The 21,548-nt window shown below is 28.0% G+C and overlaps 7 protein-coding genes across 8 annotated transcripts; 4 read left to right on the top strand and 3 right to left on the bottom strand.

The window, feature by feature from the left end:
* Positions 1–609: 609 nt before the first annotated feature.
* Positions 610–2,534, bottom strand: LOC118068459 (peroxisomal membrane protein 2). The gene is made up of 5 exons (XM_035085877.1): positions 2,218–2,534; positions 1,694–1,789; positions 1,308–1,455; positions 1,103–1,222; positions 610–963 (listed from the first exon to the last, which is right to left on the bottom strand). The coding sequence occupies exons 1-5, from the start codon at positions 2,313–2,315 to the stop codon at positions 868–870; spliced, it is 558 nt and encodes a 185-aa protein (XP_034941768.1). The 5' UTR covers positions 2,316–2,534; the 3' UTR covers positions 610–867.
* A 31-nt stretch (positions 2,535–2,565) lies between these two features.
* On the top strand, positions 2,566–4,954 carry Ccz1 (vacuolar fusion protein CCZ1). The gene is made up of 9 exons (XM_035085875.1): positions 2,566–2,785; positions 3,028–3,125; positions 3,207–3,300; positions 3,382–3,597; positions 3,671–3,846; positions 3,937–4,080; positions 4,157–4,302; positions 4,371–4,760; positions 4,841–4,954. The coding sequence occupies exons 1-9, from the start codon at positions 2,711–2,713 to the stop codon at positions 4,891–4,893; spliced, it is 1,392 nt and encodes a 463-aa protein (XP_034941766.1). The 5' UTR covers positions 2,566–2,710; the 3' UTR covers positions 4,894–4,954.
* Positions 4,955–5,030: 76 nt separating this feature from the next.
* LOC118068457 (probable 28S rRNA (cytosine(4447)-C(5))-methyltransferase) lies at positions 5,031–7,575 on the bottom strand. Its single transcript, XM_035085874.1, has 5 exons — positions 7,375–7,575; positions 6,960–7,111; positions 6,584–6,879; positions 6,340–6,504; positions 5,031–6,263 (listed from the first exon to the last, which is right to left on the bottom strand). Exons 1-5 carry the CDS (start codon positions 7,472–7,474, stop codon positions 5,168–5,170), a joined length of 1,809 nt encoding a protein of 602 aa, XP_034941765.1. The 5' UTR covers positions 7,475–7,575; the 3' UTR covers positions 5,031–5,167.
* A 180-nt stretch (positions 7,576–7,755) lies between these two features.
* LOC118068382 (tRNA pseudouridine synthase-like 1) lies at positions 7,756–9,174 on the top strand. The gene is made up of 4 exons (XM_035085735.1): positions 7,756–8,006; positions 8,092–8,223; positions 8,312–8,590; positions 8,690–9,174. The coding sequence occupies exons 1-4, from the start codon at positions 7,957–7,959 to the stop codon at positions 9,165–9,167; spliced, it is 939 nt and encodes a 312-aa protein (XP_034941626.1). The 5' UTR covers positions 7,756–7,956; the 3' UTR covers positions 9,168–9,174.
* Positions 9,175–9,214: 40 nt separating this feature from the next.
* Positions 9,215–10,006, top strand: LOC118068383 (dual specificity protein phosphatase 19-like). Its single transcript, XM_035085737.1, has one exon. It carries the CDS (start codon positions 9,238–9,240, stop codon positions 9,835–9,837), a length of 600 nt encoding a protein of 199 aa, XP_034941628.1. The 5' UTR covers positions 9,215–9,237; the 3' UTR covers positions 9,838–10,006.
* A 2,434-nt stretch (positions 10,007–12,440) lies between these two features.
* On the bottom strand, positions 12,441–17,857 carry Dp1 (satellite-binding protein 1 Dp1). Of its 2 annotated transcripts, none has more exons than XM_035086110.1 (3): positions 17,622–17,857; positions 13,041–16,555; positions 12,441–12,786 (listed from the first exon to the last, which is right to left on the bottom strand). In XM_035086110.1, the coding sequence occupies exons 2-3, from the start codon at positions 16,512–16,514 to the stop codon at positions 12,520–12,522; spliced, it is 3,741 nt and encodes a 1,246-aa protein (XP_034942001.1). In that variant the 5' UTR covers positions 16,515–16,555; positions 17,622–17,857; the 3' UTR covers positions 12,441–12,519. The 2 variants fall into 2 exon arrangements, with proteins under 2 accessions (XP_034942001.1, XP_034942002.1); XM_035086111.1 differs by lacking the exon at positions 17,622–17,857 and adding an exon at positions 16,947–17,083.
* A 528-nt stretch (positions 17,858–18,385) lies between these two features.
* On the top strand, positions 18,386–21,488 carry LOC118068610 (glycerol kinase-like). The gene is made up of 9 exons (XM_035086115.1): positions 18,386–18,854; positions 18,933–19,191; positions 19,263–19,486; positions 19,565–19,771; positions 19,856–19,966; positions 20,061–20,314; positions 20,430–20,635; positions 20,731–20,862; positions 20,954–21,488. The coding sequence occupies exons 1-9, from the start codon at positions 18,783–18,785 to the stop codon at positions 21,031–21,033; spliced, it is 1,545 nt and encodes a 514-aa protein (XP_034942006.1). The 5' UTR covers positions 18,386–18,782; the 3' UTR covers positions 21,034–21,488.
* Positions 21,489–21,548: the final 60 nt, after the last annotated feature.

Here is a 21,548-nt window from a genome sequence, read left to right as displayed (position 1 = left end):
AATCAAACTAGTCAAAGAATAAAAGAAATATTTGAAATTGATAAGTGAAAAATAAGAGAAATATCTTGTGAAAGAGACCAATTAAATTAAATTATTGTGATTGAAAATATTTTAGTGCAATGTTAATTCATTACCTGTTTACGTGTAAATAGATTATTTATATTAATTATTACTTGAGTATGATGTGGATTTAAATATCATCAAAAGTGTGCATTTATTTATAAAATTCATTTATTAATAAGTAGTAAAAAAACAATTAATTGAACATTTAGTAGCAAAGAACAATAAAAAAATTTTATGATGAATAAAGAAAATGTTAGATACAATTTAGAAGTATATTTTAATAATAAATTAACTATTTATTACTTTTAATAGTTCATTTATTTATTTGTTTGTGAAATGAATGATAAAGATGAGGAATAGTTTTTGAAGCTTCAAATGCTTTAATTTTATTCATTACGAATAACATTCCACAGCTTGTAAAAACTATTCATAAATAACTTGATTATAACTCACGTTAATATTAAAACTTGTAATTTTTTTGAATTATAATTTATTATTAATAATTCAATTAATTAATAAGACAAGTTGATGATCAGTTCAACTAGTCGCAGTCCAGAATATAAAATGAAAAAAAAAACCTGTAATATACTCTGTATTGTTGTTGTGTGATTTAAATTCAAATGCTTAATATATATATATATATAAAATTTATTATTAACTATATTTAATTATAGGCAACAATTATGTATACATACTTCTTTAAAAAAATAACATCAATAAGAATATTGATCAATTGTGGAATGTAAATTTCAATGTTCCTTTAATGGTATTTAAAGGAAAAATATATTCAGCAAATTCCATGAATTAAACTTGCCGTCTTTTATTATTTTTGCTTGCACGCTGTTTTGCTAAATAAATTACCCATATCAATCCTATCATATTAACCATCAAGGTTTTCAACTAGAATAAATATTTAACATTTATTTAAAACAACATAAAAAAGTTAATAAGCACTTGGTTTCCTTCAATAAATAACTTAAAAATATAATGTGTTGAACAAAGAAATTTTTTTAATAGTTAAATTTATAATTGAACTTACCATTGGAGGAACATAACGTATATTAATGAAATGCAAAATAGTTAAATACTTCCAATTTGCCATCAAAATAGGTAAATAAAGTAATTTAGTATGGCGTACACTTTCTTCGTGAAGTTTCCCCTGGTAAACAGTCAAATGCATTTTATTTACAACTATAAGTCAAAATAAGGTTAATAATAAAGAGAACTGAAAAAAATTAATTTACCTCAAATCTACTTATCATATATAACGAGAGAGCTTGGAAGAGAGGTGTATACAACAACCTTTCAATTGCCAAAACAGCAATAGGATTTTTAGTAAAACGATAAATGTATTTATAGAAAAAGTGCGGCACTGGTCCACCAAATAATAAACTAAAAAGTTGAAATTAGATTTTAAAAAATTTTTTACAATTGTTCAGTAATGGACATAAATATGTTTTATCCTTGTAATTAATTAATTCAATACATAAAATGATTATTTATATTCTACGATAATTGTAATCATAGTAATTACTATTCACATTAAATTAAAAATTTTTATGTCAATGAAAGTACGTTCTTTTTTAACATAATTGTTATGTAAGTAAATTAGAAATTTTTAAATAATTACCCAAATAAACCAAAAGCCACTAAACTATCACCATCCACTTCCTGTATTCCTTGAATTTTCTGTGAAATATAATTTCCAAAAACTGCCAGTGTGCAACTGTGGAAATTAAAATAATTTCGTCGTTGAATTTGAATTAAACATATTATTATACTTTAAGGAAATCCTTATTTATTAAAATACTTGTTAATTTTATTATAATAAAAACATATAATGACAAATTAATCATAACATGTTTGATTTCAGTCGAGTCAGTTACAGTAAAAAAAGTTACTGTACAAACCAATTAAAATAATTTTACAGTTATAAATACATTATTTATCGTTAATGTTTCAAATAATAATCAATAAATAATGACATAAAAGATTAACTATAATTCAAACAAGTATTTACATATCATTCAGCTCACCAACAATTGTTTATTTGCTTATTTTGTCGCTATTGATTATTGTCATGTTATTCATTAATAAATTTAAATAAAGGTTTTTAACGAATGTATTTAGTATCACAAAAATTTAATTACATACCTTGTAATTGCTTTTGTTTTCAAAGGACTTGTATACAAATTATTCATGTAAGAAACAACTAAATCAAAAAGAAACTCCGAAGGCTTTGACAGTGCCATTATTGTAAAACTTTAACGAACGAATGAAAAGTTAAAAAGATTTATAAAAGAAATAAGTTCAAATTATTTATAATAATATTAAAAAAAAAATATCCGCTAAGTCACGAAACTGAATAAAAAATCAACTATCAACAGATGACTTTTGGTCTCTTACGTGTTTTCTTCACAACTGAAGTTTTTCAAAGAATCAACTTGTTATGTTAGGGTTATGACAAAAGATGGCAGCTCATTATTTTGCTCCTTTTTTGGAGCAGTTGTGAAGCTTCTCGACTAGGTTAGCTGTCAAAAATTTGGAAAATGTTATAAAAAATATAAATAGCAAGTAAAAAATTAATACTGTAACTTTTGAATAGAAAGGATAAATAATTAGTGTATATATTCAATCATTTATTACAATGACATCGAAAGCTAATATAACATTGGATCATTTTTATATCTTTAACGGAACTTATGCCAAAAAAGAAGGAGAGGTGAGAAATCAAAAAAGAAGATAGCAACTAACAATAAGATTATTAAAATATGATAATACTGATAAAAAATAACAATTGAATGTATTTTAACATATGCAATTAAATAATATAGACTAAACATAAGAATAGTAGCAAGTAATAATAAAGATTTAATTTAAAAAATTAATTGAACAATTTTAAAAAATATAAAGTAAATTTGTTTATAGCTAAAATATTAAGCCTTAGTTTTTTTATTTTTCTAGGAAGAAAAAAAAATTCTATATTATCATCCTGAGAAAACTGACGCTGATACCAAAATCAGAAATGTGGGACTCAGTGAGGCAATTATTAAATTTACAGAGTAATATATTATATATTTATTATCTAAAATTTAGGAAGCATTTTATACATAATGTTTTATGTGACTCAATTTACTTTTTAGGTCTTTAAACCCCGATCATCCGTGTGATTATTGTCATACTCAAAAAACAAGACAAATATATTATCAACCTGAACCAGATTTTTGGATGGTGATGGTAATAAAAGCTATTAATTAACAATTAAAATCCATAATATACATTTAACAGTTTTCAGCAAGCAAATAATATTTTTTATAGATTGTTGGTGTACCTTATTTAGTAAAAATTAAAGATGGAAATGAATACACAGAATATCAACATGATGAAGTATCAAGTTCAGTTTGCCAAGCAATTTTAAAGCAAGCTTATATGAGATTTAGGTTGTTTATGGGATCTTTCGAAACAATTCTCAACGATCCGAATTATGGATCTGTAACATTACTCAAACATAAATTAGATTATTTTTATTCTGGGGTAAAAAATTTAAACATATTCAATTAAAATTAAGTAGTACTGACTCAATATTTAATTTGTAAAATTATTTCAGTATTTGCCATCGCTGAAATTAAATCATCGTGATATATTAGATATTTTTCAAGGATTACAATTTTTACCATTAGATAAAATTACATTTCTGAAAGTACAGTGCTTTATGAATTTAGTGGAAGCAACATTCCCTCAAGTTAAATATACTGCATTCCTTTATAATGATCAATTAGTGTGGTAAGTTATTTACAATATTAATGATACCAATCATAATAATTTTATAGTATACTTTCTCAAAATGATGAGATTTAAAAAAATTTATTTCAGGAGTGGTTTGGAACCTGAAGATATGCAAGTAGTCTATAATTATTTAGTAAGTACCCTTTTACCAGAGTATTTAGAAAAAGAATTTCATGGAGGGTCAATGCCACGAAATTCTGCATCACCTTTCACTACGTCTCATTACGGAAAGTAAATATTTCCATTATTGATTTATGAAAATTTTATTTAATGCATACACATATGTATTATTATATATATTTTTTAGATTTGTAACTGGAACTTCTAGTATGAATGAATCAATCGGTATTACAAAATCACCTAAAGTTTTTATAAACTATGCTACGAAGCCTACCTCATTGTATCTAGTAGTTTACAGTGCTTTGAGTGCTACTATTTGTCTTTTTGTAGATAGTAAGTATTGTTTTTTTATATATTTGCATTTTTTAAACATTTTAATTAATTCCTATTTGTTGTTAAAGGTACAAGCCTCCTTATAGACTATTTGAAGACTCTTGACGCATTTCTTGGTCCTCAATTAACAACTTTAGTAAATTCTGTAGCTGATCAATGCTCAAAACATGTTCCAGACTTGTCTGAATCAACACCGAAATATTTATACTTCAATAGGCTTAATTTAGCTTATAAAAGTACAATACATTTGGATAATAGACGCTGTTCTAATGTCTTAACTACTCCAGAGGTGCTAAGAATAATTACTGATATTAATAGTGACACTAGTCGGCTCAAAGAAGCTGGAGAAATTGTGATTAAGACTATGAGTGACTATTGGGTTGTTGGAAAATTATCTAACCTTCGAGAATTTTATGTTGTGATACAACAAAAAAATGCCAATATTATCGAGATTGATGGTTAGTATCTTTAATTTATTAAAACTTAACGTATTTATCATTATAAAATAATAAAATCTATGAAAAAATTCATTTTTCAGATGAAGTTAAAAGACTATGTGACAAACAATTAAAGAGCATCTTTTTTCATTAACATAAAAAAACTTTCTGTATAAAACTTAAAATTATTAGTAAAAAATCATGGTTTATAAAAATGTATTTTTATTCTTACATTTTGTAGAGTTCTCTTGAAACTCTTATATTCTTACATATAGTTCTAACGTAAAAATGTGTTCAATAAGATGATAAAAAATATGTATGAATTGATTATTTTAACAGAATGTACATCTCATTGCAATACAGATATCGCATTTTTCCATTTAATTTCATAATGGAATAGCTTTAATGTTAAATCATTATCCAAGCCATCATTCATTTTTATTATTCTTCGATTTTTTCTTACTTTTTTTTTCTTCTACTTTCTCTTCTGCTTCATACTCTTCTTCTGCATCATCTTTACCATTTTGTGTAGGAATTAAATTGGAGAATTTCTTCAATTTTGCTACGAAAAATCCATCCATATTATGAACATGAGGATAATATCTGCGAGTAAGTTTTAAAGAAGGATGGAATCTATGATGCCTATAATTAACAAATCCTTCTTCTCCAAAATCTAGCCCAGTTGGCACGAGTTTAACGTCGCGTTTCTTCAAGGCGTAATCAATAATCCATTCATTTTCTTCAGGAAGAATAGAACATGTTGAATAGACAATAATTCCACCAGAATCAGACTTAGCATTCACGCAATCAATCGCAGCAAGAAGTAATTCTCTTTGCAAAGTACAACATCTTTGAATATCAGATTGATCCTTATTGGTTTTAACACTTGGATCTTTAGCAACAACTCCAGTACCAGTACAAGGAGCATCTAAAAGTACTCTATCAAATCCTTTAATGATTCCTGGAATTTTCCTACCATCATAATTACAAATAACTGAATTAACAATACCAAGACGATGAAAATTGCCTACTACAGCTTTTAGCCTCTCTTGATTCACATCATTAGCAAAAAGTACTCCAGTATTTTTCATTAAAGCAGCTATATGAGAAGCTTTTCCACCTGGAGCAGCCGCCATATCAAGAATTCTTTCATTTTCTCGAGGATCTAATGCCATTACAGGAAGTAAACTCGATGCTCCTTGAAGAACATAATGTCCTGCTAAATATTCAGGTGTTGCTCCCACAGGAACTTGAGATGAATAAATAACTAAGCCAACTTTAGTCCATTTTCCTATGGGATCTACATTTAATCCTCGATTTATTAAAGATTGAGCTAAGTCTCTTCTTCGAGTTTTTAAACTATTTGTACGAATAGTCATTGGTCGGGAAACTTCACTAGCTTCTAGATATTCAATAAGTTCACCTAATGGGAAAATTTGTAGTAATTTTTCCATAAGAAATGAGTTATAACTGTAGTAGGAACATAGATCTGATTGAAGTAATTCTAGATAATCAGATCTAGATCTGTAAAAAAGATTAAAAATATTTATAGTATAACTATTTTCATGTGATAAATAAGTATTATTTATGAAAATTTTACCTTTCCGGATCTCGTAGTCGTTTAAAATCATTCAAAACCATAACCACATCTCGAATCCGACTTTGAATGTCTTTTAGGCTTATGGGTTCCTTGAGTTCTTCTTCCGTAGGAAATTCGAAAACGCATTGCTTAATACTTTCGTCCATTTCAGCTTTATCTTGCATTCTATATGTAAAAGTTTATAATAAATTAATGATACTTTAAAGAAAATTAAAAATATATCTATGAATTGATTGTGACATACTCTTGTTGGATTTGTTTTCTTTTTAATTTTTTATTTTCTCTTTCAATTGGAAGTAAATCGTCGTCTTCATTATTATCATCATTATCGTCTTCTTCTTCTTCCTTTTCACTCATATCACTATGTTCATTTTTCTCCAATTCGTCGTCACTATCATCAGCTTCATTTTCTAAAACTGTTTCTTCTTCATCACTTTCTTTCTCAGAATCACTCGCTAGGATATCTGGTCTACGACGAACAAATGCTCCAGGTTCAGACCCAAATCCATTAACTTGATCATTATTTTCAGTCACTTCTTCCTGCGTAAAACAATTAATTCCATTAAAAATTTAACCGATAACTCTACTATTGACTATTGAAATTCTATATCTTCACTTACTTCTTCAGAATTATAATCTGATAAATCTTCTGACTCTGTTTTTTCTACAGTTTTACGTTTTTTAGACTTTGACCCTTTATTTTGGTACTCCGTTTTTTTAAATTTTCTTTTTTGCGAAAATTTTTGTTTTTTATCAGTTTTATCAGTTTTATCTGCAAATAAGAAAATGTTAAAAATTATTAGGTAAAAAATAGACATTCACCAAGAAATGAAGAAATACTTTAATTTTAAAGCAACTTTTTTGGAGTAACAAAAATGATTCTGTTAACATTAATCTTACAGCATTAAAAGTTTATTATTTATAATCCTTTCTATGTATTTATAAAAAAAAGAATTAAGTTTTTTAAATAATCCATATTTCAAGAATTTTTAATTCAAATTTAAAAGCTAGGTTATAAAATGATTGTTTAGCTACCTAATAAACCTCTTGGAAATACAGGATCACCCTGTTTTTTTGCTTTTTTGCCAGGTCCTTTCGGAACGACAGATTCACCGTATTTTGCCTTTCTACCCATTTTATACTATACAATAATTTATCTAAATAAATAATATTTCTTTCAATAAATCGACACGCACGAAAAAAACCACGTGTTTATAACATTTACGAATCTTCCACCCCCGCATTATTTTCGATTGTGTTGTAGAGGGCGATAGCTTCTTTAGACATTTAGCCGCGAAATACAAAATCACATCAAATATTTAGAGAATATATGAACAATTTCAATAAAATTTGAAAATAATTGTTTCATAAAATAAGTAGAATATATATTTGTGGTATAGCAATTTTGAAATTTCAAACCTTTATTATATATTAAAGTATATATTTATGGTATTACTGTTTATACGGAATGTAAAGATAGGTTAATTTCGATTCAACATGCACCGAACAACATAATCCACGTGTTATTGTTATCAATCTATTTTCACATTGAAATAATACAGCATATAAAAATACATTGTGATATAGATTAATTAAACACTGTTATTACTTATAATAATGTACCAAAAGTATTTATTATTTATGTCGTATATCGGCACACGTTACAGGTACTTCTCTAAAGATCAAAGAATAACTTCAAGTCATAAAATATAAAAGTATTCTTAACCCTATTACTATTTGTAATTTTTGCAGAGGTGCTGCAAAAACAATTAGATCTAATAAATTAGTAGATCTTGATTCGATAGAAGGAGCTATCGAAGCAGGTTTTATTACTGCTGCTTCACCCCAGAGTCTGTGTTTCCCAAAAGTTAGAATATCAAGCAGGTAATTTTTTTTTATCAATATATGATAGATATCAAATAAAATTCAATAATTATTATTTAGCATGATATCGTTTTTTGATGTATCACAGAACAGATGCAGGTGTTCATGCATTATTGAATGCGGCAGAAATAACATTAGAACATCCTAATAATGAATTTTATCAGCCTAAGTTATTACTCCCAAGGATTAATTTGTGGTTTGCAAGATGTGGTCATGAAATCAGGCTAACTGATATTTTTCCAATTGATAAAGAATTTTCTTACAGAAAAGCAAAATCACGAACTTATTTCTACAGATTTTTTATTGCTAAAGAGTATGGTCAACATCAAGTACCAATAGTTGAATATGGACGATCTTGGCATGTTAGGTAATGTATAGAATAATCATCACTTTAAATATTCAATTAATTATAGAAAATTATACCCGAAAGTTTTAATAATTTCAAACTAATATCCAATAATTACAGAGGGAAAAATATTGATTTAGAAGCATTAAATAATGCTTTAAGATTATTCAGAGGCAAAAAAAATTATGCGTCATTTTCTCCAAAGAATAGAACAAATAAAGAAATAAATTATGTTAAAGACTTGATGCACATATCGTTAGATCCAACTCATCCACTGATGCCAGAAGATCCACTGTCCAATAATTTTAACTTTTACAATATTACCATCCAATCTAGATCATTTGTTTATAATCAAGTACGAAGAATGATTGGTTGTTTAATTGCTCTTGCATCAGGAAGCATAACAGAAAGAGATATTAAAATATTGTTAAATTGTCCATCATACTTGAACTGGCCAAATGAATATTGTGTTGCTCCACCACAAGGATTATATCTTAAATCTGTGGAATATGATGAAAAATTATTAGAACAACATATTATAAAAGTAGAGCCTAAATGTGAAACAATTTCTGCAGAAAAAATATCAGCAATTAATTGATAATACGTGATTTTAAAAGTTTAATAAAAAAAAATTAATTTTAACCAATAAGTTTAATTATCTTTGAATTATGGATCTTCAAAACTTACTTCAAAACAAAAAAAATAATCTGAAACCAACTAAAACATTTTTGACAAATGTTGCTGGTGAAAAATTTGAAATTTCTGGTGGAGTTACAACAAAATTAGAAGTTAAAGTTTCTCCTTTTGTTATTGATACCAAACCTAATCTTCAAGTGGATTCAATATTACCTGGATTATTCTTGAGTTCACAAGATCCTATTTTTTGTTTCGACATATTGAAATCATATGCGATCAAACATATTCTTAGCTTGGGAATCGAACCGGATGTTAAATTTGATGGTATTCAATATCATTTTATTGAAATTTTAGATATTCCTGAGTTTAACTTGATCACTAGTTTAAAAGATTGCTTAAAAATAATTCATCAATTTCGAAAAGACAATATTTTAGTTCATTGTAATGCAGGAGTGTCTAGATCTCCAACTGTAGTAATAAGTTATATAATGGCTACAGAAAAGTTATCATATACAGAAGCCTTTCAAAAAGTTAAAAACATAAGAACATATATTCGTCCAAATACCGGGTTTATACAGCAGTTGAAAGCTTTGAAACCCGAAGATTTAAGTAGTAATCTTGTCGATAATTAACATTTTAAAAACGAAACAAAAAATATTTTCTACAAAAAACAAATGATTTTGTTGACAATATTTTATGTTACTGAGAATGTAGTAGTTTTTATTAAAATTATTAAAAATTACGAATAGAAAAAAATTGTAAATGAACTTAACATTCAATTGATAGAACTAAATAATTAGATACCACTAATAATAAATTAAAATATTACTGGATAATTGTAATTGATAGTTAAATAATAAATGTGTATTATACTAAGGATAATTAGGAATAAATAAAGATAAAGTCAAAAAATTGTATAACAGTTCATTTTATATGTTATTACTATTACGATATTTATGTTGCATGATACTGTCATCTTAACGTGTACGGCAAATAATATTTAATAATTACAATATCTTTGAATATTTTCTGAAACTCAATATAGAAAAAAATATTTCTTCTCCACAATATAAATGTTAATATTAACATCAACGTTAACATCAATATTAACATCAATATTGCTATTAATATTGATATCAATAATAATAATAATGATTATTTTTATGTGAAATTTAGAAGAGTGGATCGAATTCAAGCATATTTTACAAAATGCATTATTATAGCTCACTTATTGAGACAATTTCACACATTTAGATCACGATGTTGTGTTATTAACTAAAAATTTTTTTATTTATCATTAATATTATTATTAATATGTAACATTCATATTTATATTATATGCGGAGACAATGATATAACATGTAGGTCGATCGTACCAAGTAGGCTTATAAAAATGGCTGTAAATCTAAAAAATATAAGTGAATTTTATATACCCCCAATAGGTCTATTGTTATTTTATTATAATAATCATTATATTATATTATATATATTTAATCGCTCAGCAATCTATTCAATTTATTTCATGCATACAATTAACACATTTATTGAAAATTATTTTTTTCTCGCATTCTCATGATAATATACGTCAATTTTATACTATCAGATTATTACTGGTATTATAACTAATTATTATTATTATTATTAGTATTAGTACTTAATTTAATAATTAATTTAAACTATCCATTAACCTATTCAGCATACATTGGCGCTATTTATTTTATATGTAAATCTCGTATTCCACACATAGCTAATAGAACAAGAATAGCAATAATTAATAATTATTGATTGATTAATGAATTTGTTAATAATGATTAATTATTATTGTTGCTATTTTGTCTTGAATATCCATATACATAATTAATATTCACAATCCTCTAACAATTGAAATGAGCTGTCTCGAAGAAAATAGACAAGGCACTTTAACAGAATAGTATGTTTACAATTATTATTCATTTTTTTTTTTTTAATTAGTTTCTGAATTTATTAACTAGTTGGCCTCATAAATTGATAGGAAATAGTTTTTTGTTTGTACAGAAAAAGTAATTTAAAAAGAATTAGACTAATAAAGTTATCCATTGAAGTTTAAAAAACAATGACAATTTAAAAAGAGTATAGTAAAAAGCCGCCTTGATTTATGTGTTAGCCAATGTGTCTCATCAATCATTTTTGCACTTTCACCTTTTTACAAAATTATTATATTATTTTGCACTAAATTTTACACAGGCCTTTAAAATTACCAAGCGTTATCTTTACATGATTTTACAAAAGTTTTTTTTTTTTTAATTTAAGAGTCATAAAAATCCTGTTTCTTTGATAAAATCTTAAAATTAAGATATAAATGATTTATTAATAATAATTTTTCTTGTAAAACAATAGATACAATAAATTATTGTATGAATTGTTTATTCCACTTTTGACGTGATACTTAATCGAATTTTTATTAGTTTTAAGGATTACTTTATCCATTTTAATTATTATTCCATCTTATTTATCGTTAGAATTAAAAAATATTTAAAATAATTTATGAAAATATAATTGAATTTTTCTATAAAAGATTAAAGGAAAGAGACGAAAAAATAAATTTCCATAATCTTATATACAATTTGATAAATAACTAGATAATTATGATTGATTAATAAAACATTTTTTGTTCTATTAAAGAAAAAGTATGAAAAATAAAATCATTCTCAAGAGTAAGGAGGAAGGAATACACTATTAAAGGTGAAATGATTTCATTGTACAATCCACAAATATTTGGATATAAAATGAAATTCCTATAAAGCCACAGTCTTAAGTACAATATATCTGTAATTGGAAAGCATTTTAACAATTATTATTATCATCACTATTATTATTATTTTTTACTTATTATTATTATAATTATTATCATTACTCAATAATTCAACTACTTTTTTTCATCAATTATTCTTTCGTACATAATTCATTGTTGTCAACTCTTCATAGCAATAAAACATTGAAATTAAATGAAATTAAATGCATTCCACCCACAGATACATGTGACACTAAAAGTATTATGAAAATTGGATTAATTAGATGATTTAAGTTAATAAGTATTTATTAAAATCAGTGTCAAAATTTGATAAGAGAGTGGCCAAGGTCATGTTTTATGGTGCAACAGCATCAGCAATGGATTAGGGAAAGGACGTTAAAGATAATTTTTATAATTTTTCAATCTTTAACACTACACAATTCGTACTAGTCTTTTTTCTTTATCTTTTGTCAGAGGAAAATATTATTCTTATTCATAATTCTAAGTTTTTCACCTAGATTTCTTTTTTACGTCTTGAAATGTTTTACTTAAGAGACCCAGCAACTATATCACGACGTTTACCCCAAGGTCCTCCAGGAGTGGCAACGGATACTTGGTTTGAATCATGACCAACAAATGTTGGAAAATCTGCAACACTTGCTGTATCTGGCGCACTTTTCGGCTGGGCTTGTTGTTCCCATGGCCCACCTTTTACAATGAAACCTGAGTCGTTCTCACTGCTGCCAAGTGGTCGCTCTGATTCACGTTTGGTGCTTCTATTTGCCCTGTTTCGTTCTTCTAAATCTTGTAACTAAAAGAGAATTTTATAATTTATTTTAATAATTATCTCTGTTTATATTTATTTAATAATACTTAAAAATAATATTGAATTTAATTTCCAACATTTTACTAGAAATTTTTTTTATATTTCCATAATATTTATTCTTTTATCGTTTAAATAGTATTTTTTTCAATCTATTCTTATAAAAATTTACATTAAAGAATGATAAAAATGCAAATTATTTTTATAAAGCGTTTTTTTATAAATATTAAAAAAGTACCTACATATTCATACTCCAAATTCAATAGATGTTCTCTAGCATCCACAACATTTTCTTCAGTTCCATAGATCGTGACTAGATCCGGATCTGCATCAGTTTTACGAGGAAATTTAATATTAACTTTATATTCTTCCATTATCCTTCGGATATTTTTGCCACGAGCTCCAATAAGTCGCGAGTGAACAGATGAGTCAATTTTAATTTCTTCTTTAATTAAACCACTGACAATCTTTAGAATTTCTTCTTTTGCTTCATACGTATTTTTTTCAAATCCAGTAATAGTAATAATATTTTCTTCAGGATCACCTTTCTTTGGAAAGTCAACTTGAACATCATGATCTGTACGAATTCGCTTAATAGTAGCACCACCACGTCCAATAATCCTTGGATGAAATTCAGGATTAACTTCAACTTTCAATTCAAATGATTTAAGCGCTCGTTCCTGCATCATAGCTTCAATTTCTTTAACTCTCTCTATAATAGCAACCTTTGCTTCTTCAATTTTAGCAGCAACTCCGAAAATTTCTATGAAATCTTTCTTATCATCAGCAGAAGACATTTTTATATGAACATCATGTTTCGACATTAACGTACGAATATCACGACCGGATTTACCGATGATTAACCGACGCAAATCGAAAGGAACTTCAACTTGGACCGTAATTGGAACAAGGTCTAGTAAAGCCTTCTTTGCCTTTTCAACATTTTCCGGCTGCCCTGTAATACGGATTATATCACAAGGTAATGGATTTTGGCTTTCACTTTCAACATGTTCATCTCCATTCATTCGTTCTTGAGGTTGCTCTTCGTGGTTTGGTTGCTCGCGCTCTGGGAATTTAATTTGAACATCAAACTCAGAAGTAATTGTTTGAACATTGCATCCTCTTGATCCCATAACAATTCGATGATGTACCTGAGGAATAATACACTCAATAGTAACTTTAGATTCTAACTCATGAACAATTTCCTTCATCCGTTGTTTTGCAGCTTCAATACACTCTTTAGAGCCTTTTAATGTCACTCGATCACTATCACTACCTACTTTAGGAAAGAAAACTTGAACTCCACCACATTCATCAACGATTCGTGACAAAACTCCACTGCGACGAGTTAAAAAATGTTTATGATGTTTAGGATCTATCGTGATTTCATCTTCAACAATGTTCTCAATTTCTTTAAGCATAATTTCTAAATCAGCCTTGGCTTTCTCTACCGACTCTTTCTTTCCAATAATTGTTACTAATTCTTGATCATCATCTTTATCAGAAGGAAAGACAATTCTTACACCAGTTGCATCACGGATTTTTTTAATATTTGATCCTTGACGGCCAATTACAAATTTATGATACATTAATTTAATTTTCATTGTATCAGTATAAATCAATAAGTGTGGATCCTTGGTATATTCTAAGAGTTGTTGTTTTGCCTTCTCAACATCTTCCTTTGGACCGCAAATAGTAACTTTATCGCTTTTACTTTCCGCTGGTGGAAATGTAATAGTCACTCCTCCGCAATCGTCCGTAATGGAGGAAATTATTTTTTTGTTAAGGCCAAGGAGATTGAAATTTTTAGGGACAGTCACTTCTTCTTCAATAACATTGCTCATTTCATTTTGTATTTTCTTTATCATATCTCTAGCATTTCTAACGTTTTCTTTTTTTCCAAGTATTCTAATAATTTCTTGATCGTTACTTTCAGACCGTATCTCAATTTTTGTTTGAGTTTCTTCACGAATTTTACGAATAGTAGCACCACCACGTCCAATAATGTACTTGTGGAATTGTTTGAAAATTGGCACTTCAAGACAATCGCTGTTCTCATCAAGCTCTTTAGCCAACTTCATTAAATATTGATGGCACCTATCAACATCTAATTTAAGACCTCTTATTTTCACAACATCATCTTTTTCATCAGGCCCAGGAATGATAATCTTAACATTATTAAACTTTTCTCTAATCTCTCTAATATTAAAGCCATTCTTACCAATAACACTAGCATAGTGTCGATGATTAATAATAATATCTTTTTCTTTTTCATTTTCCAATTTATTGATCATCGTTGTTAATTTAGATTCTGCTTCAATAACTCCAGTTCGATTTCCTTCAAATCGAACAATTTTTTGTCCATCATTCCCATCAAGAATATTTATAATAACACTCGTTTGATCTTTTATTTTATCAAGTCTATTAGTGTTTTTACCAATAATTTGTTTGAAATATATAGGATCTACCTTAACCTCTACAAAAGATAATTTATTAACAAGATCTTTTACATGGGTTTCTAACTGCTGCTTTACTTTTTCAACTTCTTCAGGGGGTCCTTCAATTTTAATCTTATCAACATCATCAGTAAAATCAACATTAACTTTTGGCAAATCTTCAATTATTTTCTTAATGTTACTACCTTTACGTCCAATAATATATTTATGGATCCAAGATGGAGCTTCAACAGTAGCCGTACGTACACTGTTAGCTTTTTCATAAACTTTATCAAGAGCTTGGCCTAATTTCTCTTGTGGACCTCGAAGGGTTATCGTACCCGTTGGTGAATCACCACTTGGCATTTCTACACTGACTCCCGTCAGCTGTAAGATCTCAGCAATTGTGCTCCTTTGTGGACCAATCACATATTTATGCTGAGACCTTGGCACCTCGACAGATACTAGAGTGCATCGTTTCTCCATGTCTTTATGAATTGTTTCAATCATTTTTTTAGCAGCAGCAACGCCCTCCTTTTCACCTGCAATTGTTATTTCATCGTTCGGTGCTGATGGTGGTGGAACGTTTATTCGAGCTCCTGTCTCTGCCATCATAGCATTTAAATTTTCATCATAAGCACCTCGAATAAATGGATGATAGATCTTTGGAACTACTACGCGTTCAATAGCTTTTTTAGATGCTTCATCAGAAATGACTTTGATCTCATGTTCAGCCTTTTCTATACCTTCTTTTGTTCCGATGATAGTTATTAAGTCTGATTGGACTTCAGCGGCTGGCACATTAATTTTTGTTGCTGTTCTCTGCTCAAGTTCATTTAATTTCGTACGTTGTTTTCCCTTAATAAAACGATGATGTTCTTTGGGAACTGATATTGTTCTACTTGTCTGCGTTTGAAAGGCGGCAAGAATTCGTCGGCGTGCTTCGAGAACATCATTTTGTTTTCCACTTATAACAAATGACAATGTTTGATTTTTTGATGACGAAATTTCTATAAGAGTACCAGTTTCCTTTCTAATTTTTTGGCATTCATGGAGGGATTCGCTTTCACCAAATTTGTCACTATGATCAAATTTGCGTTCTTCTAATGGAACATGAAAAACCGTTGTAACTGAAGTACATCCAACTCTCATATTGTTATTGACAGGTAATGGATTCAAGCTGATAGCATGATTACTAGAGCCCGGAAGTTCCGGAAATGTTTCATCGTAAGTTGGAGGCTCATAAGCCGTTCCTTCTTCCATCACTGGCTGCTGCTGCATTTTAGGATTGTCCTGGATTGTGTCGAGTCCTTACAGTACCACTGTAAAAAAGAGCAATAGCATTAGTTAATCACCTTTTTAACGAGTTTTTTACCTTCAATTAAACATCATATTTGTTTTATACTCGTCATTTTTTACAGATACTTTGGGAAAGATACACAAAATGATCATTATGTTATCTAAAAGGTCATACTTTGTAACATGTTCAGCAAAATTCCTATGATAAATTCGAAATTTGTAAATGGTCCAAAGTCATTCAGATAAATTTAGTTAAACTTCAATATTGAAGATATTAATTTATAAAGATAAATAAAAAATAAATGTTTTTTCCAAATTTAGTGTAATATCGCAAATCTTGAAGTTAATATTTATCAATTGACGTACAGTCTACGTAAACATTTAAGCAGTTGATAAAATATATATCAGACTTACCCGAAGTATTATAATTATTAACAATGTGATAGTAATTAAATATTACTTCATTGAATAAAACTCGTGGAAATAATGATGTATCAATTCTATAATACTTTATTATAACGATCAATATGAATCTTGATTATTTTAAGGTTAGAATTTTTTTTTAATTTTATGACACACCCAAATTTGATAAATTTTGGACCAAAGTTCTCATGCTGATAAGAAAAATTGTCACGAAAGGAAATAAATGAAATAAAGTTGAAGAAAAAATAGAAATGATTTGATAAAATAAAAGTATAAACGATAAACAAAATGATTATCAGTTAAATCACTTTCTTCAATTTTATTGAAACGTGTGAAATGTAGTTGAGTTAAATGCCAGCATGTCAATGACCAGCGGAAGCCGACCACCATATGGAATGGAGTACATGTCTTGCTTGCGCTTGACACGTCACGAGAATGGTAACCTCTTCCACAGCGTGACCTTCTTGATGTGGTGTTAAGTCAATAGCAAGTCTTTATTTAAATAATTTATTTATTAAATATCAATTGATGAATGAATTTTTTATCAAGAACTTTTAATTAATTCTAAGATGTCTTGGGAACATTTCAAGTCAATGAGACAGATCGTGTGACGGGTCAGAAATGACGAGTAAAAAAATGAGAAAAAAAAAATGAAAATATACTCACTCTACCGTATTTGAAGAATCCGGTCAAGTAATAATTGTTTATTATGCCACCAGTTTATTAGTAATTCACCTAAAACATTGTAACAATCACGTATTTTATTTAAATCTATCTTACGTTAACCTTTAATTGAATTATCTTTATAATTTATTATTTTTAAAGACTGCCGTGCAAAGATCAGTCACAAACCGCACTACTTTCCTTACCGGTTACGCAGAGTGAAATGAGACAAGCGCTTGTCCCCGCTGCCTTTTTCGCTTATCTTTCGATTCCAACTAACTCCGAAAAAATATCACTAGATGAAGCAAGTAACTCGCCTTTCATTGGTTCAATTAGCGCGCTCAATTCAAATTTTACTTCAGATTTTCTCTTTATTACATATATATTTATACTAATATAATATTTATTATAAAAACTCAATTCATCTATCAACGATAAAATAATATATAAAATAAATTTAAATTAACCAGACAACAATAATAAATATTAAAAATATAAATTACCGACATTAAAATAAAAATAGGGATATTTATTTTGGTCATTTTACCTAAATTTGGCGGTAAAATTTGAATGAGCTCATGAATATTGTAATAGTTAGGTTCAATTGTTTATAAAAAATTAATTATTTATTGAGATTACTTTTAAAAAAAAATAATCATGAATGTACTTATAATTATGTTATTTTTTATATTTCATGAAAGTTTTACAGCTTTATTAAAAAAAAAGGTTAGAATTTCGGGTATTCGAAATGTCCCTAACAAAAAAAGTTGTTCAAGGCTTACGACCTTGTCAGCAGCATCAATATCCACGATATGTACAATTTTTTATCGAATTTGAGTAGTATGAACGCAGTTTTAAATAATAATAATCATTGATTTTCATACTGTTCAGTTCTAATAATTTCATTATTCACTATTACGATTCCGTGTACAAACTTGATCCTAATACCGTAATTCATTCATTCTATTTATTGATAATCTGTAATTCATTGTTTCTATATGTATATTAGTGAAAATATGAGTCATAAAAACGACGTACTTCTTATGTAATGTTTAAAAAAAATTGAGATCAAATAATTTTATCAATTGATCAATGACAAGTGATAATATTAACATAGAACATTAACTTTTCACTTTTCTTATTGATTTTTTCAAACGTTTCATCATGCCGGAAAATGTTAAGAAACCGTTTTATATTGGATCTATTGATGAAGGAACCAGTAGTGCGCGATTTTTGGTATAAATTAAAATTTGATCAACCAGTTGGTTTAAAAAAAATTTTGAATATAAAATGAGTATTTAAATTATTTTTTAGGTGTTTGATGTGATCAAAAGGAAGGTGATAACTTCTCATCAGATTGAAATAAAACAAAAATATCCTCAAGAAGGATGGGTCGAACAAGATCCAAAAGAAATCCTAAAAGCTGTCACTGATTGTATTGCCAAGGTTATAGAGAACTTGGAGGACCTTGGAATTTCCAAATCTGATATTAAAGCTGTTGGTATTACTAATCAAAGAGAAACTACTGTTGTGTGGGATAAAGTAACTGGAGAACCACTTCACAATGCAATTGGTAATTACGAACCGGAATTGGCTATACACTTAAAGAATAAATAAGTAATTTCTCCAATTTTTTATTTCCAGTTTGGCTTGATATGAGAACAACAACTACCTTAGAAGATGTATTAGACAATATTCCAAATAAATCACGTAATAAAAATTATCTCAAACCACTGTGTGGACTTCCTTTATCACCGTATTTCAGTGCATTGAAAATTCGATGGCTTATAGATAATGTTCCCAAGGTTAAACAAGCAATTGAAGCTGGAACGTGTGCTTTTGGGACAATAGACACTTGGCTTATTTATGTAAGTACCGCTACAATTAGATTCATCACTGTCACAAATAATTTGTCTTACGGGTCATTTGATGAATAAAAATTTCAGAACCTTACAAAAGGTCAACTGCATGTAACAGACGTTTCGAACGCATCAAGAACACTACTGATGAATATTGAAACTCTCAAATGGGATCCATTACTTCTTCGTTTCTTCAATATTCCTCAATCAATTCTGCCAGAAATAAAATCAAGTGCTGAAGTCTATGGGACTATAGCTGATCCCGAATCACTTGCTGGAGTTCCAATATCAGGAGTAAATTTAATTTTATAATTATCAAATTTATTCTTGTTTATAATACTTTTAGAAACTAATCTTATAAGTATTATTGAATTTTAGTGTGTCGGAGATCAACAAGGTGCTCTTCTCGGTCAGCTATGTCTAAAACCGGGCCAAGCAAAAGCAACGTATGGAACTGGATGTTTTCTTCTATACAATACAGGCAGTGTTGTAAGCCTATCATTCATAAGTTTTTACTATTCTTAATTGATAAATGATCCTATTTAAGATGATTTTCATAACAGCTAAAATTTATTTTCATTAGAAAGTAGATTCCACTCAAGGATTGATTACAACAGTGGCATATAAACTGGGCCGTTCTCCGGCAATATATGCTTTGGAAGGTTCAGTGGCAGTTGCAGGAGCAGCTCTTTCATGGCTCAGAGATAATTTACAACTTTTAAATAATATAACACAAACTCAAGATCTTGCAGAACGTGTTCGCTCTTCCGGGGATGTTTATTTTGTTCCAGCATTTTCTGGACTGTACGCTCCACATTGGCAACAAGATGCTCGAGGGTTTGTTGTAATTTTAAATGATAATTAATTTCGAAACTTTATTTTCAGTTTGTATCTAAATATTATTCGAAATGGATAATCCATACGGATTTGCATAAATAAATTTATTTTTTAGAGTCATTTGTGGTATTACGGAAGAAACACAACAATATCATATTATTAGAGCTGCACTGGAAGCTGTGTGTTTTCAAACTCGTGATATTTTAGAAGCTATGGTCAAAGATTCTGGAACAAAGTTGAATACACTCCTTGTCGATGGTGGAATGACTGTAAATGATCTTCTTATGCAGTTGCAAGCTGATTTAACTGGTATTAATGTTGGTGAGTGATAAAAATTTTTGTTAATGATTTGTAATTATAATTTAATCATTAAAAATTTATTATGAAGTAATAATTATGATTTATTCATTTTTAAGTGAGACCACATATGGTTGAATCTACTGCACTTGGAGCTGCAATTTTAGCTGGTGTTGGTGCGGGTTTAATTGATATCAGTGAAGTCAATCCGTCACAGATGACAAAGTTTAGTCCTCAAATTAGCGAGGATGGTAAGTAAATCAATGAACTCTGATACAATTATTTACTCAAGTCTTTTAAACAATTATTCTTATGATTGAATATTTATAATTGTGTTTTCAGAAAGAGATTTGCGATATTCTAAATGGAAAATGGCTGTGGAACGATCAATGCGATGGGATTTATCATCAAGTTTAGACTAAGACTGAGTTTAGCATCTTGAATTTTTAGTATTATTTATGAAAATATGAATAATTCTTATTGTAATCATGTTATCTGTAAAAGACATTAGTTGATACTTGATAATTCATTGTTAATGATGACAGTGCATTCTTTTACATACTTGGTTAATGAACCAACTGTACATCAACCCAATTATTGATTGTTATACGCACTTGCTTCGTGAAAGGCCTTCTTTAAGCTGATAAATAATGGTAGAGATAATTTTAGTAAATGAGAGAATATAAAAAATAATATTAAATAAATAATTGTACATAAAATGACAATATTAATTATAAATGAATTTGAAATTCAATATTTTAATGTGATATATTAATTCTATACACTTTCTCCATAATTAAAGTTAAAACAATCTTATTGTAAACAATTACTTCAATTTATGATAAACAAATGAATAAACTTCAGTACTTAACTATAATAATTTTTTATTAATCATTATTATATGTAATTTATCAGATCGATTTACACAAAACTTTGA

This window comes from Chelonus insularis, unplaced genomic scaffold (genome assembly GCF_013357705.1).
Source record: "Chelonus insularis isolate UGA/USDA-ARS -01 unplaced genomic scaffold, ASM1335770v1 contig_3_pilon, whole genome shotgun sequence".
NCBI lineage: Eukaryota > Metazoa > Arthropoda > Insecta > Hymenoptera > Braconidae > Chelonus > Chelonus insularis.
The sequence above is the reverse complement of the archived record's forward strand: the minus strand, read 5'-3'. Positions and strand labels throughout refer to the sequence as shown.

Excerpts from the sequence above, each read along its gene's own strand:
- LOC118068459 (XM_035085877.1), bottom strand. The coding sequence starts at position 2,315 with ATGGCACTGTCAAAGCCTTCGGAGTTTCTTTTTGATTTAGTTGTTTCT. Across the intron at positions 1,223-1,307 it reads ATATGATAAGTAGATTTGAG|GGGAAACTTCACGAAGAAAG; the intron begins GTAAATTAATTT and ends ACTGTTTACCAG. Across the intron at positions 964-1,102 it reads TACGTTATGTTCCTCCAATG|TTGAAAACCTTGATGGTTAA; the intron begins GTAAGTTCAATT and ends TATTTATTCTAG.
- Ccz1 (XM_035085875.1), top strand. The coding sequence starts at position 2,711 with ATGACATCGAAAGCTAATATAACATTGGATCATTTTTATATCTTTAAC. Across the intron at positions 4,081-4,156 it reads ACTACGTCTCATTACGGAAA|ATTTGTAACTGGAACTTCTA; the intron begins GTAAATATTTCC and ends TATATTTTTTAG. Across the intron at positions 4,303-4,370 it reads TATTTGTCTTTTTGTAGATA|GTACAAGCCTCCTTATAGAC; the intron begins GTAAGTATTGTT and ends TTGTTGTTAAAG.
- LOC118068457 (XM_035085874.1), bottom strand. The coding sequence starts at position 7,474 with ATGGGTAGAAAGGCAAAATACGGTGAATCTGTCGTTCCGAAAGGACCT. Across the intron at positions 7,112-7,374 it reads ATTTCCAAGAGGTTTATTAG|ATAAAACTGATAAAACTGAT; the intron begins GTAGCTAAACAA and ends TCTTATTTGCAG. Across the intron at positions 6,264-6,339 it reads CGACTACGAGATCCGGAAAG|ATCTAGATCTGATTATCTAG; the intron begins GTAAAATTTTCA and ends TCTTTTTTACAG.
- LOC118068382 (XM_035085735.1), top strand. The coding sequence starts at position 7,957 with ATGTACCAAAAGTATTTATTATTTATGTCGTATATCGGCACACGTTAC. Across the intron at positions 8,224-8,311 it reads AAAGTTAGAATATCAAGCAG|AACAGATGCAGGTGTTCATG; the intron begins GTAATTTTTTTT and ends GATGTATCACAG. Across the intron at positions 8,591-8,689 it reads GGACGATCTTGGCATGTTAG|AGGGAAAAATATTGATTTAG; the intron begins GTAATGTATAGA and ends CAATAATTACAG.
- LOC118068383 (XM_035085737.1), top strand. The coding sequence starts at position 9,238 with ATGGATCTTCAAAACTTACTTCAAAACAAAAAAAATAATCTGAAACCA.
- Dp1 (XM_035086110.1), bottom strand. The coding sequence starts at position 16,514 with ATGCAGCAGCAGCCAGTGATGGAAGAAGGAACGGCTTATGAGCCTCCA. Across the intron at positions 12,787-13,040 it reads TGAATTTGGAGTATGAATAT|TTACAAGATTTAGAAGAACG; the intron begins GTAGGTACTTTT and ends ATTCTCTTTTAG.
- LOC118068610 (XM_035086115.1), top strand. The coding sequence starts at position 18,783 with ATGCCGGAAAATGTTAAGAAACCGTTTTATATTGGATCTATTGATGAA. Across the intron at positions 18,855-18,932 it reads CCAGTAGTGCGCGATTTTTG|GTGTTTGATGTGATCAAAAG; the intron begins GTATAAATTAAA and ends ATTATTTTTTAG. Across the intron at positions 20,863-20,953 it reads TCCTCAAATTAGCGAGGATG|AAAGAGATTTGCGATATTCT; the intron begins GTAAGTAAATCA and ends TTGTGTTTTCAG.